This window comes from Urocitellus parryii, chromosome 8 (assembly GCF_045843805.1).
Source record: "Urocitellus parryii isolate mUroPar1 chromosome 8, mUroPar1.hap1, whole genome shotgun sequence".
Taxonomy (NCBI): Eukaryota; Metazoa; Chordata; class Mammalia; order Rodentia; family Sciuridae; genus Urocitellus; species Urocitellus parryii.
In genome coordinates, this window is record NC_135538.1 from 86,351,868 (window position 1) to 86,378,398 (window position 26,531).

The 26,531-nt window shown below is 32.7% G+C and overlaps 1 protein-coding gene across 6 annotated transcripts in view; it reads right to left on the bottom strand.

Moving 5' to 3' along the window:
* Fam135a (family with sequence similarity 135 member A) overlaps window positions 1-26,531 on the bottom strand; it is a 108,450-nt gene that overhangs the window by 77,780 nt on the left and 4,139 nt on the right. For 3 of the 6 annotated variants that reach the window (XM_077801726.1, XM_077801727.1, XM_077801724.1), the window contains 4 exons: window positions 21,868-21,941; window positions 19,820-19,935; window positions 19,578-19,693; window positions 4,188-4,267 (listed from right to left, as the gene is read on the bottom strand). In XM_077801726.1, coding sequence (XP_077657852.1) covers window positions 4,188-4,267; window positions 19,578-19,654 — 157 coding nt within the window. In that variant the 5' untranslated portion in view covers window positions 19,655-19,693; window positions 19,820-19,935; window positions 21,868-21,941. Of the gene's footprint in view, window positions 1-4,187; window positions 4,268-13,346; window positions 13,419-19,577; window positions 19,694-19,819; window positions 19,936-21,867; window positions 21,942-26,531 lie in introns of those variants that run through there. The other 3 variants (XM_026391327.2, XM_026391326.2, XM_026391329.2) reach the window with 2 other exon arrangements.

The following is a 26,531-nucleotide window of genomic DNA, read 5'->3' on the forward strand; positions in this document are numbered from 1 at the left end:
AATCAAAGTTAGAAGAAAAATAGGATGGGTAATAAAAAGCAGAGAGAAAATCCAAGCACTCAGAAAAAAAAGAATTTTTAGAAAATAAGTAAAAGAAAATTGACACAAAGGATAAAAAAGAAACTATCCTACATAAAGATATTTGTTATCAAGGATGAGGCTAGAAATCAAAGTATTTAATAAAAGAAAGCTATGTACAGAAAATTTCTGAAGACAAAACACTTTTGAAAAGATACCTTTTCTTAACAAATTTACTAAGGGATCTAACCAACACTTGTGAGCCTCTTAGTATGATGCCACACTCTATCAACTACTTCCCTCTATGATTTTCATATTAATTTAATACTTGACATGATAAGGGATATTCTGGGTACACTGGCAGGGAATATCAGATTACTTTACCATATTCAGATTACCTTACCACAGAGGCATCCAGAGGTAAAATAAGACTGAAAATTTGTGGAATCTACATCCACATAAAGATAAAGCAATCATGTTGGAAATGGTCTTGGCTGGTGAAAAATAGTATGTCTCACAATTTGTTCAGGGTCACTATTTGTATAAATCTGCAAATGACATTCTACTTTGTTATTGCTTGCTATCAGGAAAAACAAGATGTTCTAAATTGGGAGATTTAAAAGTAAAACATGTCAACACAATTTGGAATAAAAAGATCTTGAAAAGTCACATTTGGTCTTATATTTCAGACAGGACAGAAAAATTTTGTTATTTTGACAAAGAATGAGGAAAATGTTCAAAAGAGATTCTCTATATTTTTTTCTCTTGTCCATAATCTAGTTACTGTGTTACTATTTTGACTGCTGTAACTTAAATAAAAAGCATGTAATCTCTTAAAATTTTCTGGTATAACGCTATTAAGAACAAACCTACAGTTAATGTTTCTACGTATATGCTAAAACTATACCTTACTAAGGTTATTTTCTTAAACCAGAATTTCTTTTATAGACTGTTGTTTTCCATAAACTATTTATTTTTTTTAAAAAATATTTTCTTTCCACATATTAGTAAACTAACAGGTCATCCATATTTCACAGTCATGGTTGCTATTAAGTCATTTGATAATTTATTTATGATGCCCTTCCTTACTTTCAAATCACCAATCAAAAAGCAGAGCTAGAGAAAATGTTTCCATAAAGTTTAGGTCAGGATAACTTGTCAAGAAAAGAGAAAATATAACATTATCATGAAGTAAATATGTTAAGTATTTACTTCATATTCTTCATTACTTCATATTTGTTTTTCATATTCAACCAAACTAAATACTGATATTGTTAATTTTATCTTCTACACCAACCTAAATATCTGACAAGATTTAACTTTCAAATGTTAGATTTTTCCCCCTGTCATTAATAATATGGTTATTAATTCTAACATCCACATATTTCTTGAAGTTACTACACGTAATACCATGCCTAGTTAAAATTTCTAGTCCTCTGAGTTAGTCATTTAGAGTCTGAGAAAAATAAGGTAAAAATAATTCTATGAATAAAACAGGCACTAAATGATAAAACTAACAATTAAATGTTTCAATTGTATTATGGTTCATATACGGAATGTCCCCCAAATTCTCATGTGGAAAGCATGGTCCTCAAGGCAGCAAGGTTCAGAGGTGGGGCTTTACTGATTGGATCATGAGGGCTATGAACTCATCAGTGGATTAATCCATCAAACAGATAAAATGGATTAATCCACTGATTGCTGAATGAACTACTGAAAGGTAGTGAATTACTGGGGTATGCCATGGGATGATTTATTTTTTCTCAAGCATCAACTCCCTGTTGCTGCATAGCTGCCATGAACTAAGCAGCTTTCCTCTGCCATGCCGTTCCATCATGATATTTCTTCCTTGGAGCCAACCCACTACAACTGAATCCTTTGAAACCATGAGTCAAAATAAATCTTTCCTACACTAAATTGTTCAGTCTTATGTCTTATTCTCTTAAATAGAATTTTTTTCTCATTTAACTAAATAATTGCACACCAAACATTCAAAAAGCAATATTATTTTTTTTCATTTTTGGGGGGGATTCATGAAAGTGAACCAAAATACAATAATATTAACTTTAATATATATTAATAATTCAATTCAAAAAATCTCTCAGGTCCTCACATGAGAAAACCTTCAGTTGTTTGGAATTAATATTCACAGGTTTGACTTTATTTCTCTTGAAACTTCATGATAATAAAGAAGAAACTGATTCTAGATAGGAAATTCATTACTTAAGAGTAATTAACCTGGGTGACGGATGTAGCTCAGTGGCAGGATGCTCACTTGATATGCATGAGACCCTGGGTTCAATTCCTCCACAAAAAAAGTAGTTAACCTACTTAACCTTCTTGACATCTATGTCATACCTTTCCATCTTGAAAAATATCTCAAAACTAAGTCAGAGATTTCTATTTTTTTCAACTGGCAATTTCATGAGATAATAATGGAGCACAAAAATTCCATCTACTAGATTTAAAAAAGTTCAGAGTAGAGTGCCAAATCTGTATTTTGTAGTATCAGTCATTCCCTTTGTGTTTCTTGAAAGTAGACTTACCAAAGAAGGCCTGTTATGACAATAAGATATAACACTAAGATATATGCCAAGCTGGGTACGGTGGCTCATGCCTGTAATCCTAGCAGCTCAGGAGGCTGAGACAGGAGGATAGCAAGTTCAAAGCCAACCTCAGCAAAAGAGAGGTGCTAAGCAACTGAGTAAGACCATGTGTCTAAATAAAATACAAAATAGGGCCAGGGATATAGCTCAGTGGTTGAATAGCCAAGTTCAACTCCAGGAACCCCACACTTCCCCCCATAAAATAAATAAATAAATAAATATACACACACATACTCACATACACATACACATATATATATGTGCGCCAAGGCAAGATGAACACCCCCGTCCTTTCAGAGAACAAGTTATCTTTCTTATATTTTTTTGATTATAAGTAACAGACTTTCCTGAGCATTTTGATAGTCTTCAGAAAGAATCAACTCTCCATAATGTCCAGTTTATCAAAATTTAACATTTCCTAGCAGTTTAATATTCATAGAATGATTAAAAACAAACATCTTAAACAGTTCAAATTCCCAGAAAACATTAAGTTTCAAAGATTGATTGAATCATGCTCAGACTAGATTTAATGTTAGGTGTGTATTATTTTTATAATGCTTTGAAAGCTAGTAATATCAGATTTACAACTGATATAGCAACTCTGTACAATGTTTCATTAACCATTCCTAAATATATGGAATAAAACAGAACGCAGCTTTAGTGTCCCTTATCTAAAATGCTTGGGAACAAGAATGTTTTTGGATTTCTAATTTTTTAAGATTGTAGAATATCTGCGTATACATAATAAGATACCTTGGGGATAAGACCCAAATAAAAACACAAATTCACTTGTACTTCATATACATCTTATACATATAGCCAGAAGGTAATTTTACACAATATATTTAGTGCACCTCCATTTTGACTGCAACCTGTCACTTGAGGTCAAGCATGGAAATATCTGCTTGTGGTGTCCTATTGGTGCTCAAAATGTTTCATATTGTAGAGCACTTTTGATTTTGTTTTTTGGATTAGGGAAGCTCAACCTATATGCTGCACTCGGGAACTTAAAAATAGCCACAGATTATGTGAAGGTCATTAGTTTTAGCTTAAACACTTAAATACTGAAGTCTCTCCAAAGAAGTAAATAAATAAGAACTGTAATAACTTGTTTATTCTGTATCTTCCTACATTGCCTTTTGGCTCTGTTTTCTAATTAGATTTGCTAGCCCAGGGAAAAACTTGTTTAACATAATGTTGTCAAAATGCATATTATCAAATTTAATCATAAAATACATTTATGATTTTAGGTCAAATTACATGTGCATATTCACTTATGTTTTAAAATTCCATCTCACATGATATATTGATTCTATTATTACTATGTTTTCATTCAGCTTTTGTAGACATTCTTCTATGTGTTCATGGTAAGAAATCCAAAACACATGATAACAAATCTATTCTACTGAGGTCCTAAATATATTTCTTACAAGGAATATTGTAATGATGTTTGGTATCTTATATTTATAATGAAAAAAAAAACAGGAATGTTTAACAAAAGTTATTGACCATTATAATATTACTCTAGATTTGTTTTTAACTTGAAAATATTCCTTGGCTTACCTGTTGCTTGCAATAAACTGGCTTCTACTCTGTGGGGAATTCTTGGTGGAATTTTCATATATGCACGAATCTGGTAAAAACTAAAGAAAAATGAGGAAGTCATTTTAAAACAGATTTTAAAATATGCTGTGCTTCAACATCTACATATGTGTTAAAATAACAAAGTTAATCTAATACACCTGTAATCCATGCGGCTCTGGAGACTAAGGCGGAAGGATTGCAAGTTCAAAGCCAGCCTCAGCAACAGCAAGGGACTAAGCAACTCAGGGAGACCCTGTCTCTACATAAAAAATTAAAAATAGGGCTAGGGATGTGGCTCAGTGGTTGAGTGCCCCTGAGTTCAATCCCAAATGTGAAATGTGAGATAATTAAGAACAAAAATCAAATGAGCTAGAGGCCTGGAATCAAAGGAAAGTAAAAATTTCTAGGAATTTTTCAACATCCATGTTAAGTGAAGGAACCTTTGTACACCATTGGTGAGAATGTAAATTGGTATGAATTTAAATTTCTTTGGATACATACCCAGAGTGGGACTGCAAGATCATATGTAGTTCCATTGTGAGGCACCTCCATATGGTTTTCCATAATGGCTTACTAATTTACCTTTCCGCCAATGGTGCACAAAGGTCCCTCTATTCCATATGCTCAGCAGTACCTGGTATATTGCTGCTGTTGTTCTCTTTTTGATAATAGCCATTCTGTTGCAGGTCATGGTGGTTTGCGTGCATGCGCGCACGTCTGTGTGTGTGTGTTTGGTTCTATATGAATTTTAGAATTATGTTTTCTATTTCTGTGAAAAATGACATTAGATAAATGTAGATACTCAAGTCCCTTATATAACATGGTGCAGTATTTGCATATAACTGATATATATCTTCACATACACTTTGAATCATCTCTAGAGTGCACACATGCACGCACACACACAAATGACTAATTATTGAAGACCTAGCTATGTGATAGACAGTGGGTTAGGTACTAAAAATATGGGGAAAAAAAAAAAGCAAAACGCTAAAAGTAAATACATTATTTTAAATGAAGTTTACTTTTCACTTAGCATTTATGAAAGCAATCTATTATTGTAAATATATGTTTTATGAAAAGCAGTGATATTTTGAAAGCATAAACATTTAAAATGAACATAATGTTAAAATGTACATGTTAATAAATTTTTAGAAAAAAATATCAAGTAGAAAAATCAAATTTAAAAATAAAAGGATAAAATACTTCTATTTTAAGGGCTGTTAGGGTAGGTTATTCAGAACAACCTCTTGCTAAAGACAACTAAATTTATAATGTAAGCTATAAGAATATATCTTATAAAATTACTGAAGAATTGACAAGATAGTATGGGCATTACCAATCCAAATTTACAGGAAGAAAAAATAGCAATGAGGTGGGCAAAGCAATGAAGCTGTTTTTGTTCTGAGAGCATATGCTGATATATTTCAGAGATCTAAATCTTGATTTTTAAAACCTAGATAATATTCTCAAAATATAAACAATTTAAAAATAGAAAACAACAAAAACACCAAAAAAGAAAAAAAAGGACAGTATGAATAAACAGCTTACAGAAAAAAGAATGCAAATCATTCTCAAATATGTGGATGTTCAACTTCTAATTTATAATTAAAAATGAAAAAACTATAACAGGATATCCTTTCTCACCTATCAGACTGACTAAAATTCAACAGCTGGCAAAACATTCTGCTGGAAAGGGTGTTGGCAAATAGGGAATTCTCCTACACTCCTGTTGGGAATGCAAAATGGTGCAATCCCATAAATACAGTAATTTGACAAAAGGAGTAAAAGCACATAGATAGCCTTTAATTTAGCATACCACTTTTAAGACCATATCCCAAAAATACTATGGCAAAAATTATTAAATGATATTTAAAGAAGGCTATATTCATTGTATCATTAATTGTAATAGCAAAATGATAAAACAAAAAACAAAACATTCATCAATATAAGAATTATGAATCAACAAGGGTACAACTCTACAATGATGCAACCATGCAAACATAATAAGGACTGGAAGTATCAGTTTATCCAAAGGAGTGACTTCTAAGATAATTTTAGCGAAGTACAGAAAGTATGTATACTATGTACTTATGCTGTAGGTTAAAACTATTATTTGCTTATATTTTCTAAAGTAAATAAATGAAAGAATATAACAAAAAAATAATAAAAATGAAATAGCTACCTACCTATGGAGAAATAGGAAGGACAGGGATGAAAAGAAGATCTCAATATACTGGACTTAAAATGTTTTGATTTGGAATCATAAAGATTACAAAATAAAATTAAGTAAAAAGGAAAACAGGGCTGGAGTTGTGGCTGAGCAGTAGAGCGCTTGCCTAGCACATGCGAGGCGCTAGGTTCAATCCTCAGCACCACATAAAAATACATAAATAAAATAAAAGAATTGTGCCAAACTACAACTAAAAAAATATTTTAAAAAGGCAAAACAGTAATCCCTAAACAACCCTAAAACAAATTAACTTAATGTTATTTACTTTACTGCATTTTTAAAAAAATATTTATTTTTTAGTTGTAGGTGGACAAAATACCTTTATTTTATTTATTTATTTTTATGTGATGCTGAGGACCGAACCCAGTGCCTCATGCATGATAGGTGAACACTCTACCTCTGAGCCAAAATCCCAGCCCTAGTTGATTGCAATTTTAGAGAATTTTTTCTAGTAATTTTAAAAATATAATTTTGACTGTCTTTTTTCCTTATAGGATATATCTCAGCAATAAAAGAGATCCACAGAGAAATTTCAAATATTTATTGTCTTGGTAGTAATGTTGCTATTCTTCCACAGATATGTCTGTACACATATATAAATAAAGCAAGTAAATATCAATCTATGTTGCTGGGAATCAAGATTTGCACTGTAAGTAAAAAAAAAATACTAATATGAAAAAAAGGAAAATCTCATAATCTTAAATTAGAATTTGGAAATCAGTATAAACTCATGATGTATTTTCTCATAAAAATGTATCTGCTAACCCTGCCTTTAAGGAGGCCTAGAAGTATTGATCCAACAAAAATATATTCATTTAGCACATATGATTTCATACTATTTCCCAATAAAAGGAACTGGGGCTCCTTGATTGATTCTGGGTTTGGAGCAGGGAATGTTATTTAAATAGTCTGGAGTAGTCTGAGAAGAAAGCAAGAAAGCTATCAATTAGTATGTGGCTTGTTCAGTGGAAAGTTCACCGAAACCAAGCTGAATAGGGATTCCTTTAAGCATCAAAAAGAATGATGATGCAATATTATCATCACAAAGTTAAAAATTCATGAGTTCATAATGACATTAAATAAAAACTGACCATATTTGAAAGATACTAGAACATAATGCAAAAACTCTGGGCAAACTGAATTTCAGGGCAATAAAATAGATAATGAGCCAAAATTCTTCAGAGAATCCCAGTTAATAATGCCAAAAGAAAACCCAGAATTAGAATATCACCATTTGTAACTCTTAATAAAATGACTATGGGCAAAGATTTTCAATGAATAGCATCTATTAAATGATAGGGAACTTCATAATGTATCCACCAGGTTTATAACATCTGAAAAGATCTTGCAACAGGAGAGAGAGACAGGTGTTAAATGTCCTCTGATGTAATAAAACAGGAAGCACACACTACCACTTGAGGATTCTTTTCAAATATTTTACTGGGATTTAGGGGCTGGGGTTGTAGCTCAGTGGTGGAGAGTTTGCCTATCATGTGTGAGGCACTGAGTTTGATTCTCAGCACTACATATAAATAAAAAAAAAATAAAGTTCTATCAACAACTAAAAAAATTTTTTTTAATTCTCTGGGATTTAATTAAGCCTCTAGATTAGACCACCAATCATAAAGTTTTTAAAAATCTAAAAGATGTGTAAGCAAATGAAACCTATAAATTTCTTGTGAATATTGATTTAAATAAGTGAAATTTACAAACACATGTATAAGATGACTGAGGGAATGTGAACATAAATCTAATTATTTTATATTAAGGAATTGTTTTGAAAAAATTTCAGGTAAAATAATGACTTTGTTAACAGGATAAAAACAAAATTCTATCTGTAAGAGATGGAATTTTACTGAAAAAAGGTTGAGGGCACTAATAAGTGGGAAAAAAAAAAAACCTTTGGTGAGGTTAGGAGATGTGTGTGAGTGTCTGAAACTTTTCATTAAAGAATAAAAAGTGGCTTTAGATTGGTATTGCCCTAAAGGTCTGAAAGAAGCTAACATAAAATCCCTTAGGAAATATAAGCTTGAAAATACTGGCAGAGATCAGATCATGAATACAAATGACATGAGAGATCAAAAGGAGAATATACAAAAACCAAAACATAAAAGAATGGATGTAAACACACATATATCAATAACTACACTAAATATAAATGGGTTAAATACTCCAGTTAAAAAGACGGTGATCTAGAAGATGTAAAAGGTAAATCCCATTATTGTTGTTTACAAGAGAAAAATATGAAAATACAAGGAAAAGGAAGACACGAAGAAAAAAAAATAGGGAAAGGTATATTTTGCAAGTGTTATCAAAAAAACACTGTCATAATATCAGAAAATAACAAAGTTTAAAGCAAACAGCATTGCCAGGCTATAAAATAAGGTACTTTTATAATGAAAAAAAGTTCAACTCACTAAATAAACTTTTTCTTCTTTTCTTTCATTTTTTATTTTTTGGTACAGGGGTGCTTTACCACTGAGTTACATCCTGAGTCCTTTTTATTGTGGAGACAGGGTCTTGCTAAATTGCTGAGGCTGGCCTCAAACTTGCAATCCTCCTGCCTCAGCCTCAGGAGATGCAAGCACAACAGACACAGGCCACTGTACCTGGCTCTAAATAAGCATCTTAAATTTGTAGGTATCTGTTCCCAAAATATGGGATATAAATGTTATAAAAAGAAAAATATTGGATTTAAAGTGTTAAAGGCTGTCTTTAAGCAGGAAAACTCAAAAACAATTTGAGTTATATGGACACGAAAATTTTGAATCGTTTGTATTTGTCATTTTGTTCTATATTGTCTATTTTTAATACTGCTTAGTATTTACATTCCTCCCTTTGATATGTTGTCTCTAATTTCCTTCTATTTTAAAATTTTTAATCTTGAGGTGGTTTCTTGTGTCAATCACCTCTACTTAAATAGAACTTATCAATTCATATATGACATTATAGAGAAGGAATCATGGTTTTTAAGGTTGTAATCTGTTATGATTTAGATGTGGGGTGTTCCCCCAAAAGCTCCCATGTGAGACAATACAAGAAAGTGTGGAAAAGTAATGATTGGGTTACAGCCTTAACCTAATCAATAAATTAATCACTGATGGGATTAACTGAGTGGTAACTGGAAGGAGATGGGGTGTGGCTGGACGAAGTAATTCACTGGGGCATAGCTATGGGTATATGTTTTATATCTGGCCAGTGGAGTCTTTCTCTCTGCTTCCCAAGCAACATGTGAGCTGTTTCCCTCTGCCACACTCTTCTGCCATGATACTCTGCCTCACCTGGATCCCTGAAGAATGAAGCCTGCCTTTTACGGATTAAGACCTCTGTAACTGTGAGCCCTCAAATAAACCTTTCCTCCCCTAAAATTGTTCTAGTCAGATCATTCAGTCACAGTGGCAAAAATAACTAACATAATCATTGTCAATCAATCAAAAAAGCAGTCAAATTTTTCTTAATTTTTGCTGATAGTCCTTTAATCAAACCATAAATTTCTATGAGTTTAATGACCTCAGAACCATAAATACAAAGGATTTGAGATAATTTGGTTTATTGAGTTTTCCTAGGCTTTTCTAAAAGGATTTAAGCTTCATGATTTTGTGATGTTATTAAAATTAAGAATACAACTTTCAAATCCATATCCTTGTTCTTGATTTCCACATCTTATGTTCTTTATTCTATAGTAGAATATCTCTAGACACAGAAATGATGCCAGTTTATAACTAAAAAGAGCAGTAGTAGCTACAAAGTTTAAAACTAAACTGTTTTAATCCAAAAATAAAATAAGACAATATAAAAGAATACTTTTTTCTTTTCAATTTATTTCCCAAACGATATTTTCCTCATTATTTACTATTAGTAGTATGCAAGATTATTGAATATCCCAAACATACCTAAATCAAATCAAACTGTTATAACATTTCATTTGTATTACTAGAGAATATTAAAACATTAATTAAATTGACCAATCAAAAGATACAGACTGGCCAAATAGATTTAAAACAACAGCAACAATAAACAAGACCCAACTGTTTGCTCTTTATTAAAAACTCCACTAATAATTAAGATATTACAGACTAAGCAATCAGTAAAAGAAAGATATATTACACAAACGGAAAGCAAAAACAAGTGAGGAGTAGCTGTACTAATATCAGATAAGGCTGACTTTAAATTGAAAACTGCAAAAAGTGACAAAGACATCATTACATGTTGATAAAAGAATCACTCTAGCAAGGAGACATAGTAATTGTAAACATCCTTGCACCCAACACAGGACCATCCAAATACATAAGTATTATTTGACGTAAAAGGAGATAAAGACACTAATACATAAATAGTTGGGCACTTCAACACCCCACTTTCCCAAATGGATAGACTGTCCAAGCAGAAAATCATAAAAAACAAACAAACAAACAAACAAAAACCTATCTGGGTTGATCACATTCTAGAGCAAATGGACCTAACAGATATTTACAGAACATTTCATTCAAGGGCAACAGAATACATATTCTCCTCATTAGAACATAGAACATCTTCAGCATAGAACATGTTAGGTCAGAAACTAAGTCTCAGTAAATTTCAAAAAACAGAAATCATGTCACGTATGCTCTCAGACCTCGATTGATTAGAACTACAAATCAACAATGAGAAGAGTGAAAATTGAATAACATGCTCCTAAATTACCAATGGGCAATAAAAAAAAATAAAATAGAAAAAAAATGTTCTGGAAACCAATGAAAATGACAACACAATATACCAAAACCTGTGGGATACCACAAAAAAGGAAGCAAGAGAGAAGTTTATAGCAACAAGACATATATCAAAATCAAAAAGATATCTTAAAAACACCTAATAATATACTTCAAAGATTTAAGAAAAAAACAAACCAAATCCAAAGTTAATAGAAGGAATGAAATTAAGAACACAGCATAAATAAATAAAATTGAAGTTTAAAAAAATAGAAAAGATCAAAATCAAAGTGTTGTTTTTTGTTTTTTTTTTTAAAGGATAAAACAAAAATCAACAAACTTTTAGCTGGACTAATCAAGAAAAAAGAAAGAAGACTAAAATTAAGAGGGGAAAAAAGAGACATTACAACTGATACCACAGAAATATGAAAGATCATAAGAAACTGGAAAATTTAAAAGAAACTGATTAATTCCTGAACACTCATGACCTATTTACATTGAATCAAGAAAAAAACACAAAATCTACACAGATCAAAAATGAATAATGAGATTGAAGCATTAATTAAAAATCTCTCATCCAGGACCTGATGGCTTTATTGTTAAAACCTACAAAAGAATTAATTAAATCCTAAAAAAGAATTAATTCCAATTATTCTTAAATTACTCCAAAAAAACTGAAGCAGAGAGAAATTTTCCAAACTCCATTTACAAGACCAGGATTACCCTGAGCAAAACCAGAAAAAGACACAACAAAACTACAAACGCAGATGCAAAAATCTCAATAAAATACAATCAAACCAACAGCACAAAGATCAAACACTATGATCAAGTGGAATTCATCCCTGGGACATAAGAACAGTTCAACATATGCATCTCAATAAATGTGATACAACACCAACAGAATGAAGGACAAAACCATATGATTGCTTCAACAGATACTAGATTCGACTTCCCTTCAGGATAAAACTTGAACTATATATGAAAAACCAACAGCCAATATCATACTATACATAATAAGAAAAGGAGATCCACTTCCACTACACTTATTTAAGATTAGGCAAGAGAAAAAAATAAAGAGGTTCCATACTGGAAATGAAGAAGTTAAATATCCACATTTACAAATGACATGATTCTATACATAGAAAAACCTGAATCTACTGCATCAGAAAACTGTTAGAACTTAACATTCTGTACAGTGGCAGGATACAAAATCAACATAGGAAAAAATGTGGCATTTTTATACAGCAATAATAAACTTGTTGAAAAAAAATTAGGAAGCAACTCCATTCATGATAGCAATAAAAATAAATATTTAGGAATAAACTAAACTAAGGAAGTGAAAGATCTCAAAAAAATTATAAATTATTGATGAAAGAAATAATAATTGAGGACACAAGAAAAATGAAAAGATACTCCATGCTCTTGGAATGGAAGAACCAATATTGTTGCCCAAAGCAAACTATAGATTTAATGTAATTCCCATCAAAATAGGAACAACTCTCTTTCTTTCCCTCTCCTTTCTTTTTTTTTGAGGAGGTGGAGTGGGAGGTGCTTGGGCATGCTACACAAGTACTCTTACCACTGCCATATTATCAACCCCTAATGTCTTTCTTCAAATAGAAAAAACAATCCTAAAATTCTTTTGGTACAATAAAAATCCAGAATAGCCAAAGTGATCCTGAGTGATTAAACACACACACACACACACACACACACAGCTGGAGGCATCACAATATCTAACTTCAAAATATACTACAAAGCTATAGTAACTCAAGCAGTATGGTACTAGCATAAAAACAGACATGTGGAGCAATGGAACAGAACAGAGAGCACAGAAATTAATCCACGCTCATGCACCCAACAGATTTTTGAGAAGCTACCAAGAACTCAATGCAGAGAAGATACTCTTCAATACATGATGCTGGCAAAACTGGATATACATATGCAAAAGAATGAAACTAGATCTCTTTCTCACCTTACATAAAAATTCAACTCAAAATTGATCAAAGACCTAAATGTTAAACCCAATATTATGAAATAACTTCAAGAAAAAAAACAGAGCAAACACTTTGTGACAATGGTGTAGGTAAATTTTTTTAAGACAGGACTATGAAGGTAAAAGCAAAAAAGGTAAAAAAATCCACAAAGGGATTATATCAAAGAAAGAAACTTCTGCCCAGCAAAAGAAATCATCAACAGAATTAAGGGAGAACTTACAGATTGTGAGAAAATATTTGCAAACTTCATCCTACAAGGAACTGACATCCAGAATGTATAAGGAACTCAAAAAGCTGAACATCAAAAACAAACAAACAAACAAAAATCCAATTAAAAAATGGGCTGAAGAACTAAACAGACATGTTTCAAAAGATGACTTATAAATGGTGGTCAACAAGTACATGAACTACTTAATTTCACTAATCAGAACTACAATGACTTATTTCACACCAATTAGAATAGTTATCATAAGGAAGACAAAACATATATGCTCATAGGGATGTGGAGAAAAGTAACTTTTGTACAATGTAAATTAGTACAGTCATTATGGAAAACAGTATGGAAATTCCTCAAAAGATGAAAAATAGATTATATTATCTACAGACTAAAAACAGACTATATGATCTATCCCACTATTTGGGATATACTCCAAAGAGATAATGTCATTAACCACAAAGATAATGCATTCCCATGTTTATTGTAGCACTATTCATAACAGTGAAAATTTGCAATGAATCTAAACACCCTGCAGGGGATAAATAAATAAAAAATAGTAGCATATTTATGAGGGAAAAATTTCCCTCAGTTTACCAACTAACTGAAATTGCTGTGCTACAATTTAATCCCATTATGTTATCTTCCATGCCAATGAAAACAAATGTTCAAACAGCAGTTTTTTCCCCTAATATTTAAAAGGTAAGCTGATATGGTAGGACACGCCTGTTAATCCCAGTGGCTCAGGAGGCTGAGACAGGAGGATCCCAAGTTCAAGGCTAGCCTCAGCAATGTAGTGAGATCCTGTCTCAAAATAAAGAATAAAAAGGAATGCAGATCTGGCACTGTGGTAAAGTGCCTCTGGGTTCAATCCCAAGTACCAAAATAAATAAAATAAAAGGTAATATTTCCTCTTACTTTGGAGGCCTCTTAACAAATACATTTTGAATAATCATTTAGGAAGTTTGCCATCTTGTAATCATATACTTCTAATATAGTAAAAATCAATGTATATTACTATTTATAAGACATACAATTACATTCCATTTAATAACATATTTATGATCAATGCTTTAGAATTTCAAATTTTAGAGTTTGCATACCTACTACATTTAGCAAAATTGACAGGAAAATGTTAAAATAAAATATTTTTTCTTTAGATTGTTAGTACCTGAACTATTTGTTTATCGTTAAGGAAAAACAATGTTTAATTTTAGTGAAATTAATTACCATGAAAATTAATTAGAAATCGGCTCATTTTTAAAGACAAAGATATTTTAAATAATTTTTTAAGACATTAAGACTAATCTATTGCACCCAACAAATGTAAGCAAATATATTATTTTGCAATTCAATCAAAGGTAAGAATTGATAAACCCAGATTAGCCTGCTGGAAGATGAGATGACAGGGCTGAGGAGTCTCTTTGAAGGCCACTTTATACCAATCAGCCTGCAGCCAAACTGCCAGCTGAACAGATGCTTGATCAAACTTACAAAGGCCCAGCCAGCTCTAACCAGCCTGTACATTAATGAAAAACAATGATGGTGTTGCTTTATTTTTACTTAAGAAATCTTTGATTAGTATAAGGACACCCACTTATCCTGATTTGCCTATAGTAATTCTGGTTTTCACCTGCTGTATGGACATATTATCATAAATAGGGCCTCATTTCACTATAAAAAGTATACTGATTTGTTCAATAAATCACATGGTCCTCCTAGCATAGAAGTTGTATTTAACTTTCTTTTTGAAACTTGAATTACTTATACAATTTACAAGCGGTTTAAGATTTTAAACTAGATGCTCTGTAATGTACCCTTGTCTCTACAATTGAGACAATCAAAAAGAAAAATTAATTATTAAGTTAACTAAGTTAGAATCTTAAATATAGTAGTGTAAGTATTTCCTAATTTTAGAATCTTAAAGAGGATATTAAGGGGGGAATAAAGTATATTAATTAACAAGATTATTATTAAGGAAGCCAGACAAATGAATACAGAAAAAAAGAAAATGTCTTTTTTTGAACTAAAAAATAACCAATTAGAAACTATAATGCAGGAAAAAATTTGAACTAGAAAAAAAAGATATAGCCAATTTACCTATGAAGAATCCAACATATTATGTACAACTATAATGCACTAATAAAAAATGTAAAAAAAGAAAAAAGAAATTCAACACAATGAAATAATGACTTAAGTAAAGCTGTTTTTCTTATTTCATACCTTGTTTCCAATACCTGATAAATAAAAACACTATTTTCAAGGGATCATCTTAAGTAATGGAATATGAGAAATTAAGAATGGCTATTTATAAACAATATTTTGTTAAGCTCCACTATAAAAAATAGAAAGAAAGCTGCAAAGAGCCACAAAAACATATTTCTTCTATGCGTTATTTTTTCAGGGAAGTAATGCAGTTTATTCTGTTTAGTCTTTCATATATAAGATAAGCTAAAATGGACTGTGACATTGCTAAATTTTGTAGAAGTGATACAATGAGAACTAATTTTTAGGATGTATACAGAGATGCAACTGGCAGAGGAAGGAAAAAATAAATATATACCTAGTTTTTCTGTTGTTGGAAAATCTGACTACATAATTTTGTGTGTGTGAGGAGGAGGAAAGAGTAAGAAAATTGAAGCTAATGGCTAAAAGAAGGTGCTAGTGAATATTAAATTATTTCATTTCTATCATTTTCTCTTAGAATTCATTTACTGAATTATTTATAATAGAGTGTCAAAAGTTAAAAGAGAAACATTAACATGATTTTATTAAGCAAGGTGGTTTTACATATGAATGAACATTTATTAGACAAAAGAATAACATGGTTTTACTTCAAAAGAAAAGTAAGTAATTTTCCAAGTAAATTTCTTTACTTGGAAAGAAAAGTAAATTTACTTGGAATATTATTTGTTGTATTAAGTAATAGTTACAATGTATAATTTAAGTTTCATAACATTTCATAGTATAGCTTGAATGATTATAATTTTATAATATTTTGTAATAACTTTGTAATATAAAGGTCAGAGGAAGCCACATGCATATGAAAAGTATCTTCTAAATGGCAGTTAATGGTTTTCAAAGAAATTGTTTTCTAGCTAAAGTAGTTCCTAGACTCAACTCCAACACTGCATTTTAAAATAAAGATGAGCTTTTAGAAATCACTTTTTCAAAGAACAGGAATGTTTTTCTCCAACTCTTACATTTGAGCTGGCCTTCCTTATGACTTGTGAGAGACCAACATGTGAGAGACCAACATGACTGAGTCAGACTCCCTGGCTGGGTGCTGAGGCGCTCAGTCACAGAAATATGGCAGAGCTTTCCCCACCCTTCTTGAGTTCCAGGGATAGTGTCTCCTGCATGGGTGTGTCTTGCTACAGCCCCATGGGCGGAGCTACGCTCACCTGTTCCTTTGTAATATAACCCCTTGTCCTGTTTAGGATAGAAATTTCCATGGAAGTGCCTTGTGTGTGTCCCCTTCTCTTACTGTGCCCTTGGGTGTGGTCTACCCAGATGTCAGACAACCTGCTGACAGTGGACATCATGAAGACAGATTCAGCTCCCTGAAACCTGACCCTTGCCTCATTTGAATAGCTTCTCCTCAATAAAAGGGGTCAGCCTGTGCTCTCACTCTCTCTCTTCCTGTGGACCCTTTAAGGTCAGAGGAGCCGTCATAGCGACCCCAAAGAAAAAGGCATTTGTGTCTCTTGTGTGGTTATTTTGCACAGCTCAGTTAGCCCAATTTACCTGGAGTGACCCCTGAGCCTTTTAATCTCGAGAACAGAAACCCGACAACTTTTCTTAGTCAGTACATTGTAGCTGAGTTGTAATGTGTGCTGGTTCTAAACCTAGGTATTAAGAAGTCTCCTTGCATGGTTTCTTTGTCTTTGGACCCTTGCCTCCTTCATGAGACCATGCTACAGAATGCAACTAGAAAACAGAGCTGAGTCTGCCTAGCTAAGCTCATTCTGCATCAGTTAGCAGCCAGCCAACCTGCTAGCTGACTGTGGATTCATGAGTGAACCCAACAAAGATTAGTCATGCCAGCCCAGATCAGCAGAACTATTCAGCTAATCCACAGACTTGTGAACAAAAATTAACATTATTGTTGTAATGACACTGAAGCTTTGTGTTTGTGGTTTGCTATTAGCTGCTGATAACTGCTGATAGCTGCATTACTGTAGCAAAATATAACAAATACAGAAATCAATAACTAGAATGTGTTAACGTGATGTGTGCTATATAGCAAAAACTTAAGAGGCACTGACTTTGGGGCCAAAATAACATTTCGGTTACAGAAGGTGGGAAAATACGAGAAAATTCTAGGAAACTGGAAAAATGCCAACCCATATGATATAGTTATGAAATATTCTACTTACAAAGAAGTTAGACAATGTACCCAAGAAACTTTTGGAACTGAGAAAACTAATTTCCAGGCAGAAAGTTGAAAAGGCTAACTAATGGCTCCTTGTTAAGTATAAGGTTAAGGAAAGGTTCAAGAAAGAAATGAGCAAAGAAAGAGCTAGTCATTTTATAAGCAGAATCCAGAGAGAATATAGAAGAAGCAGGACTTACTAGTTGAGAAATAAAGCTGTTTTGTTTCCATTCTCTTATAAGACTTTTAAAGTAACATGAAATCCTTGGACAAAGATCAAATCAAGGATATAACTGTAGGGTTTCCCCTTAAGATCACTAAGATAATTAAGGCAGGCTCTTAGCGTTTGGCAAAATGGTTTTTAGGATGTGTATGGTATGAGCTCACAGAATTCTGATTCCCAAGTAGTAGAAGTTTTATCTAGAGACTAAGAAAATTTCAAAAACAATTTTGGATATGGGTATTTTTAAAGCATGGAATAGACCATATTGGGCACACAGAATCCCGAAAAAGGTTTTTTAGTTTTCTCCAGTACTGGGAATTAAACTCAGGGGTGCTTTTCCACTCAACTACACCCAGAGCCCTTTTGAATTTTTTGAGACAGGGTCTTGCTAAGTTGCTGAGGCTGGTCTCAAACTTGCAATACTCCTGTTACAGCCTCCCAAGTACCTGGGACTACAGACACGCACCGATGCGCCCGGCCACATTCTGTCACCAGCCTTGTCTGCTGGCCAGCCCTTTCCACTTGCTTGGGTAAAAGACTACAGCAGAAATGACAGTGCTAATTCAAAGGGCCTTGCATCTTCCACTCCCTTTCCTGAACTTCCGCCTTGGCCATGAGAACAACCCCAGGTTAGCCTGCTGAAATGTTAGACTATATGGAGCAGAGCATATCATAGCTGTTTTTACTTTTTCAATAATTAGATGGCAAAGCCAAGACCAAAAAAAAAAAAAAAACCAAACTTTTATCCTACCACTACCACCTCTCAGTACAGGCTTTCAGATTTATATCTGGAGTTATCGCAAAATGTCTCAGAACTATTCCGTATGCTTCTATTTCTTCTATAACCATTAATCTATTACAATCTTCATCATGTAAATGCTTGTTGTAACAGTGATAATTTTATTCTTACTACTGATGATTACCTAAATCCCTAGTATCAACTCTTCTCCAGACTATTACAAGACCTTCAAAAACAAAATGATGATTACCTAAATCCATAGTATCAACTCTTCTCCAGACTATTACAAGACCTTCCTTCTGCAATTCTACTAGAAAATATCCAATTTCCTAAACATTTTTAAAAATAACATGCTCATTCCTAATTTCAAGACTTGGTTCCATTATTTTGATTCATACTGTTCTTTGCCAGTAAAAGGATCCCACACTTCATCCTTTGCCTGTCCAATTCTTATTCACACTTTGATCTTCTCTCTCCATATGAGTTTCCCAACAGACTAACCCAGAAATATGTCCTTTTGTTCCAATATCTAAAGCACTTCCTGTATATACTTATTGACGTTTCATCTTGTGTGCTTTGTTATTCTATTAACTTATTTTTCTCATTACACTAAGCTTTTGAAGAGCAAAAATGGGAATCTTACATGTTCTCATTAAAGTCCTCTTAATGCTCAGTACAAATTCATAAAAGCATGTTGAATATATCAAACGTCATCACTAACTCCATGTGAATAATTCTCAAATATCTATTTAACAAATGCAATTTCTCAGAAAATAATTACTTGAATGTAACTTACTGTTTTCCTTTTAAATGCTGGAACAAAAATATGAAATTAAATTTAACTTAAAGCTTTACATCTATCTTATGCAAAGTACATAATTTTAACATTAAAATACATACCCTCTCTGGAATAAATCCACATTGTAGAACTTATTTAGCTCTACGGAAAATTCTACCATTGCTTGAACTTCAGTCATTTTTAATTTATACCCAGAAGATAAACCTGGAAACAGCACCTTAGTTAAAGAAGGGGAGAAAAATATCATGAGTAGTACAATAAAACTGCAGATTTATAAAAACCAGAATAATTTAAACAAATTTCAGAATATAATACATAAGGAGAAATTAAAAATGAAACACACTGTTGGGTGTGGTGGCTCACTCCTGTAATACCAGCAACTTGGGAGGCTGAGGCAGCCAAGTTCAAAGCCAGTCTCAGCAACTTAGTGAGGTCCTAAGCAACTTATTGAGACCCTGTCTGAAAATAAAAATAAAAAAGGGTTGGAATATGGTTCAGTGGTTAAGTGCCCCTAGGTTCAATCCCTAGTAAAAAAAAAAAAAAAAAGCAGCAAACTACTTTAGTGTGCCTAACTTAGCCTAACCCAACTAAAGACACCAAAAATCTATACTCATCAAATAGCACTACTTTCTATAATTTAAGATTTGTCCTCTTGTTCAGACCTCTGTTGACCACGGAAGTGCAATCGCTGGGGAAAAAGAAATCCCCAGTCTTGTGATTCTGGTTTTGTGATTCTCCATGTACCTGACAGAGCTTGAGAAATGGCTTCCATCTACGTGCCTGAACGGCCCCAAGATATGGCTTCCGCAAACACAAAGAATAACTCCCCAGCAACGGGGGGCACACATACCTAATGGGGTATTGTTTCTGTAACTAGGGCAACGGGGCTCTGTTTCTGTAACTGGGGTGCCTAGGCTACCCCAACCTGGAGGACTCTCCGATCTCTGATTGGCCCCTGCCTTTGCCCCCACCTCCCTTCTCCTCTCTCTATATAAGTCCTCTCCCTCCACAATAAACTGAGTTGCTGCGCCATCTCGGCTGACTCAACTCCGGACTTGGTGTGATTTTTGCCAGGCTGGGTGGCGGCCGGGTCGCAACACTCACCCTCTCGCTCAGCCCGGAGACACTCACTAGCTGGTCTAGTGATTCTCCCCAACCTCTGTCGGAGGGCGGTCCGACATCCTCTTAAAATGTTTCCCTTAATGATATTTGTGTGAGAATGAATACAATACGTTACTAAAACAAATTCTTGATTTTATCTCAAAAATAAGATTTTTTAAAAAAATTTAAGCCACCTAATTATTATGTAGTCTTACTTTACACATAATGGTAATATACCAGTCAAAATGAGAATTTTTTAAATCCCCATTTAAATCCAAGCAAGGCTTTTCTCTGTTAAGAGTTCTTCAGTGACTATTTATTTTTAAAGAAAGAAAAACTTTTTTCTACATTATAAAAGACTAAAGTATTCATTTTCAAAGGTTAAAAAAAAATAACAGAGGACCAAAACAATTCCATCCATTAGTATATATATATATATCTCTATATATGGTTGGTACACATTCTAATATTGCACATTAGTATAATTAGTACAATATTTATAGAAATGGAATCAAATCACATGTACACTTTATAATCTACTTATCTCACTTAATTTTCTGATGGACATATAAGTCAATAAATGTAATTGCACAACATTATTTTTAGTTATAGTTATATGTAACTGTGAACATATTATAGTTTAGACACTCACCCACTATTGGGTACTTCAGTTCAATCTTTTCAGTATTTCAGAGAAAAAAAGTAGCAACTGTTCTCATCAATAGACATATTTTTCAGCAAATTAAGGTAAAAAATATTGGTAGACAATTCTGTATAATTTTTTTTTGTATTTCTGCATGCCTTACTCGTAGAAATGTTGACAGCCTTTGTTCCAGACTATTTTTTATATTCAGTTTATATAGATGCATGTATATGGTCTTAAAACTCAGACACAGTGTCTTATACTAAAACAAAGGGAAGATCTGTTTACTGTCCCATATAATAAAAATAAAGTCTCCCCCTTCAAGGCAAAAGTCAGATGGATTTATTGTCCATATAATAGATTAGGTTTTCTTTGCTCAGGGTTCCTCTCCTGTGAAATAACCTACTTATATGCAGGTATCAACTGGTACTTAAGGTACTGCTTTAAGTGTAAACCATCTTTGTTTTTGACCCATGAATTTCAGGTCTTCTGCTAAAATCCATAACACCAGGGCAGGCTACCTTGCTATCTTGCAAGTAGGGTAAAATCTCAGATCCTTCATGGTTCTTGAAACAGTGCTTCCTTAAAATTGAGCAAACATTCAAATCTATCATGAATTAAGTGTAAAAGAAATGTCATATCCTTACCTCTGCTGATCAAAACTTCATTTTAACATTATTACTTCCAGTTATTGCTTCTTGTTACAAATATATTGTTCCCCCTATGAGAGACAAACAATAAGATCTCAAACAAAATAGCAGACTTAAAAGAAATCTGTATATGCTAAAATAATTAATATTTTAAATTTATATAAAATATCTATGTCCTTGATAAGGCTTGGAAAAAATTATAGTTTCACTAATATCACTAATATCAACACCAACTCTATTAAGGATTCACTTATGCATAATGTAAGTATAATAATAAGATACTTTCTTAGTTTAGAGGTTCGAAACAATCTTCATTAATACCAAAGATTTAGAAACATTAATTCTTAAGATATAGAACTCATCATTTTTAAATAACTCTAATTTGTAAAATTCCATATGTATGTCTTTGTATCTATATATGTGTGTACGCATAAAAAGAGCTATTTAAAATATTTTGACAGAAAAATTGCTTCATTTTGCTATACTTTTTTTCCACATTTCAAACAATACTTAACACAGAACTTTTTCTCTATAAAGGCACTGACTTTGCCAACTTCCAAACTGCTATTTTCTACCTTAATACTTGCGTCATTAATAATTATCAAAGTACCATCTTTATAAAAGTCATTCCCCATTTCATGGAAAAACATCTAAGATATCATTTCACACACACACACACACACACACACACACACACACACTTTCATGTGGGCAAGGTTTAGATCATGCTCTGGTTCTGATTCTGACTCAAGTTTGGTCAAGTCTCCAGGCCTTAGCTTCTCAGATATAAAACAGATATCCAAACACTTATAGAACACCAACTACAGGCTAGGAATTGCAATAGATACAAGGTATATAGCTCAGTTCCTGATCTCAAAAAGCCACCTGTCCATCAGGAAGCAATAAATACATGTAAGTATAGGACAATAGTTAAAATATGGGCTTAGGATTTGAGTCTCAGATCCAATATTTTGGTAGTTTTCTTCATACCCCTACCACTCCTACCACCTAAATCATATAACAATGTGAAAGAGAAATAAACTTTTCTCATTTTACTATTTAAGCTTTCTAATTTAAGCTATTTTCAGTTTGGGATCCTAATTACTACAACTTGGCCTCTTCCTTAACACAGAAATTATTATCAGAATCAGAGTAATGCTATAACAAAAATCCTTAAATATATGGCACCAGCTTAGTCATTTCATACCAGCCAACATGGAAACACACTACTGGAATACTAGTGATCCACTGTGTGGAAGCAAAACAATGGACAAAACTGTTGTCTACAATAACCTGCAGAAACAGATGTCCACAAAAATCCCACACCCACCAGAAAAGTATATGAAAAGTGCCACAACACTGGATGTGTTGGTGGTTCTTTGTTGTATTTATATAGGCAAGAATTTGACTAGTGGATAGGCGAAGGTGGAAAGAAATAGGACAGAAGAAATGTGGGGCCTTGCAGTCACCTGCTTCAATACCCAACATCCAATTAGCACTCTTCCCAAAGGAATTCTTCTTAACAAAATAAAGTATCTAGTGCTATACTTTAGATTAAGGATGCTGCCATCTCACCAATGCCTACTGTTTCATATAATTTCATGACAGTGGTTATTAAAATGAGAGATGAAGATGTGCTTCATTAAAACACGTTATGTGCACAGAAAAAAAAAGAAAAAGGCGGCATATGGAACATATCTAATTACTGTCACAGAACTAAATGGAAACAAACAAAAATCCTGTTATATTTTTGACAGAATTATTTTTGTCAAATTACAAGCTAACCTGAAAAGACTATAACTGTGTAACTTACAAGGTGGCAAACCTGCGGTAGCAGGAAATAGGATATGAAAACTATATACCCTAAGTGGGCAAATATCTGGTGTAAATTCTGGCCACCTAAGTTGGTTAAGTCTGCATTAATTAGTTTAGTCTGAATAGCTGAGCTACAGTCTTACTTTTCAATTTATATTTTGGTCCATTTTTGGTTGGCTGAGGCCATGACACCCTACCCATCCTTGTAAGCTCCTTTCTGTGGGAGCTAAATATGCTCAGTCATTAGATTATATGCTCCTGCAAATGGTCAAGCCACCTGTCAGGTACCTGACTCTGAAAATCACCACCATTCAGATGGCTTTTAACTTTTTTTTCCCCACAGTCATTCACATGTATAACACACTTAGCTGTCACTTAAAAAGTGATCCACAGCAAAACTAAACTTTTCAGAATCATTACGGTAAAGGGGACACATATAGTAAGGAAAATTACCTTTCTAGAAACTTGCTGCTGCTCCTTATTTACCAAAATGAGCTTTGGATATAGTTCATTTCACCAGCCGTACGCTATGTTGCATAAATTACAGAAATATTTAAGAAGAGAATACTAAATTCTTCTGAGACTGAGGCAGAAGGTTGCTCTTCCAAAGGAAAGATAATGAGAACAGCTTGATATACAAATTATATTTTTAAAAGATGTATGTTTCTCTATTGGTAATACCAAATATAGATCAAATAGTAATATAAAATAAAGAGCAAACATAGGTACTTAAAACTTGTTGGCCTACCAACTCTTAGACCAATAGCTTTTAGTATGCTATTTCATTTAACTCTCTGAAAGAGCTAATATTACTCCATTTTATAGGAGAGGAAACTAAGAAGCATAAAGTTTATGTAATTCATGCAAGCTCATACAGTAAGTAAATTTAAAAAAGGACAAAAAACTCAAGAGTCTTTATTTGTACTTGCAAAATTCTGAAATTCACACTTGAACTACTCTAGGAAGTAGATATAATGACCATCAAGCCATAAAAAAAAGGGCTATTCAAAGAAAAATTGAAGTCAGAATGCAACATTAATGACAAAAAATGATAGCTATATTCAATTTGTCATGTAAAAAACACTATTTCTAAATTATAAAATCCTAATTTCTCACAACTTACAGACACATATCAAAACTATAGTTTTAATGGCTTTGTCTCTTCCAATTTCTTTAAGATTTTTGTTTAAACAGCTGTCTACTGAAAGGCAAATACACTGTTACCAATTTTAGAACTACATCTGCATTAAGAAGTAAGCATTCTCAATATTGGATAACTGTGTTAATACCATAAAAATCTTATAGGAAAAAAAACAATTTTTAAACATAATACAAAAGGAATCATAGTAATCTCTCAGAGTATTTCCATGGTTCACTTAACATGTAAGAATAAAGTAAAGAAAAAGAGGAAAAACTTTTATTGCTCATTATGTGACACTTAATAAAAGCTACCTCTCAAAATTACCAAAACATAGTTATTTCCATTAACAGGAAGAGAAACTTAGAAAGAACCACAAGCTATCTTCTGTTGCTAGGATCTGTCCAGCAATGCTCAAAATATTTCTTCTTATTGGTTATCTCAACAGAAAACAAAGCTCAGAATCAGAATTAAAAAAAAAAATTATAATCCACTTCATGAAAAATATTCTAAGAAACAATGTTTTCTGGATATGTTTTCCATATTTTCTCAAGTCTACCAGTAAGTCTGACATTAGACAGATCTGAATTCTAGTTCAGACGATATAAGCAAGTCTCATTTTTTTCAAATGCAAATAATACTTATGATTCTTAACTCAAAAGATAAAGCTTAAAGAACTAATATACATAAAGCATTAATCATTGCCCTTGGTTCATGGTACTCAATAAATAGCTGACACTGTGATTTTTATCTTAGTTTTTAGGATTCCATGCAAAGAAATGTCTATTCAAAATAATGCAACTCAAGTAAACAGTTTATTATTTCAATTGCATGATTTTAAAATACTTTCATTTATAGGCTAGAGGACCTTAAAAGAAGAAGGTTGGCTTCAATCTTTTTAGATGCTGGGTTAACTAGGGAAAAAATAGACAATGAATATTTTGGATTGGCTTCAATTGAGATCTTTTTAATGTGCTGGGAAAAATAGACAATGAATATTTTTTAAAAAAATATTTTTAGTCATAGATGGACACAATACCTTTATTTATTTTTATGTAGTGTTGAGGATCGAACCCAGTGCCTCTCACCTAAGGCAAGTGCTTTACAGTCTGAGCAACAACCCCAGCCCAACAATGATTTTTTTCAACTACCTACTCAAAGACATTTTTCTACTGATTTCACTAGCATTTCCCTGGCTCACAATCATAGAACATTTCAAAATTCTTCTACCAAAATGGGGCCTATCACATTTTCATTTTATGTTGCTATTACATGTCAACAAAATAGTTATTAATTTTACATAAAGGGACTAGTAGCAGCTTACATTTTAAACTAAATCACCTGAGGGGGAAAAACAATTTTATGTCTTAATGAAAACCTGTGTAAGGACAAAGGTAGTCTAAATATCTGGGGTTCTCAATTCCAAAATATGAAAATAATGGTAAAGGGTACATAAGCTTCCAAGGTCTTAAACAGTGATTGCCAATATGCCCTGACTTTATTGCTTAGACATTTACAGACAATACATTTCCAAGTAAGCCTGACTTACTGGCAATTTGAAAACATCAAAGAGTAACACCTAATCCCAGCAGCTCAGGAGGCTTAAGGCAAGAGGATCACGAGTTCAAAGCCAGCCTCAACAAAAGTGAGGCACTAAACAACTCAGTGAGACCCTGTCTCTAAGTATAATACAAAATAGAGCTGGGGA